Raw genomic sequence first — 741 nt, 5'->3', positions numbered from 1 at the left:
TATATATATATATATCATACGAGCGCACGTGTATGAAGTCGGTATACGTACAGGCATATACTATCGATGCACAACTTAAACACACACACACATACACACACACATTCATATATACGTAAATATATTTGGCTTAAAACGAAAGAAAAAAGAAAAAAAGGAAAAGCGACGTACAAACTCGTCCGAAGTTAGTGGCCAGTCATTCAGTACCACACACTCGAAAACCAGGACTATCCTCTGTCCGGTAAGAATGCTCTGACGACGATGATTATGATGACGATGGTGATGATGCCAGTGCTGGGATTAAAATGACCGGACCAACTTGAATACGCACAAAATAGTTGTAATAGTAATAATAATAATAATAACACTAACAATAGCAATAAATTTACCATTGAACACAAAGATGACTCGACACTGTGGTTGTTGTTTTAGAAAAAAGTGGGTAAGTAAAGAATTTTTACTGTTAAAGACTTGTATAGCTATTTTGTAAGGTTAGCCCTTAAGTTTTGCTTTCTAAACCTATGTTTTACACGTAATGGAATTGTTTTTGCGTATTTGTAAAGGTAAGATGATAGGAAAATGTGCTGTAAGGGAAGAGTTTCTTGTTTGTGATTATGTGGTAGCCCCTTAAATTTTACTAACAAAACTTTATGTGGAGCCTGTTTTTTTATGCATTTGAATGATAGAAATGCGTGTGTGTGTGTGTGTGTGTGTGTGTGTGTGTGTGTGTGCTAAATAAAC

General features: G+C 35.4%; 1 protein-coding gene across 2 annotated transcripts in view; it reads left to right on the top strand.

Moving 5' to 3' along the window:
• Window positions 1-741, top strand: part of LOC106880431 (tetraspanin-18) — a 535,121-nt gene that overhangs the window by 350,239 nt on the left and 184,141 nt on the right. Inside the window, exon 1 of one of the 2 annotated variants that reach the window (XM_014930350.2) lies at window positions 44-442. The exons of the other annotated variant lie outside the window; for it this stretch is intronic. Coding sequence (XP_014785836.1) covers window positions 404-442 — 39 coding nt within the window. The 5' untranslated portion in view covers window positions 44-403. Of the gene's footprint in view, window positions 1-43; window positions 443-741 lie in introns of those variants that run through there. 2 annotated transcript variants of the gene reach the window in all.

This window comes from Octopus bimaculoides, chromosome 8 (assembly GCF_001194135.2).
Source record: "Octopus bimaculoides isolate UCB-OBI-ISO-001 chromosome 8, ASM119413v2, whole genome shotgun sequence".
Lineage (NCBI taxonomy): Eukaryota > Metazoa > Mollusca > Cephalopoda > Octopoda > Octopodidae > Octopus > Octopus bimaculoides.
The sequence above is the reverse complement of the archived record's forward strand: the minus strand, read 5'-3'. Positions and strand labels throughout refer to the sequence as shown.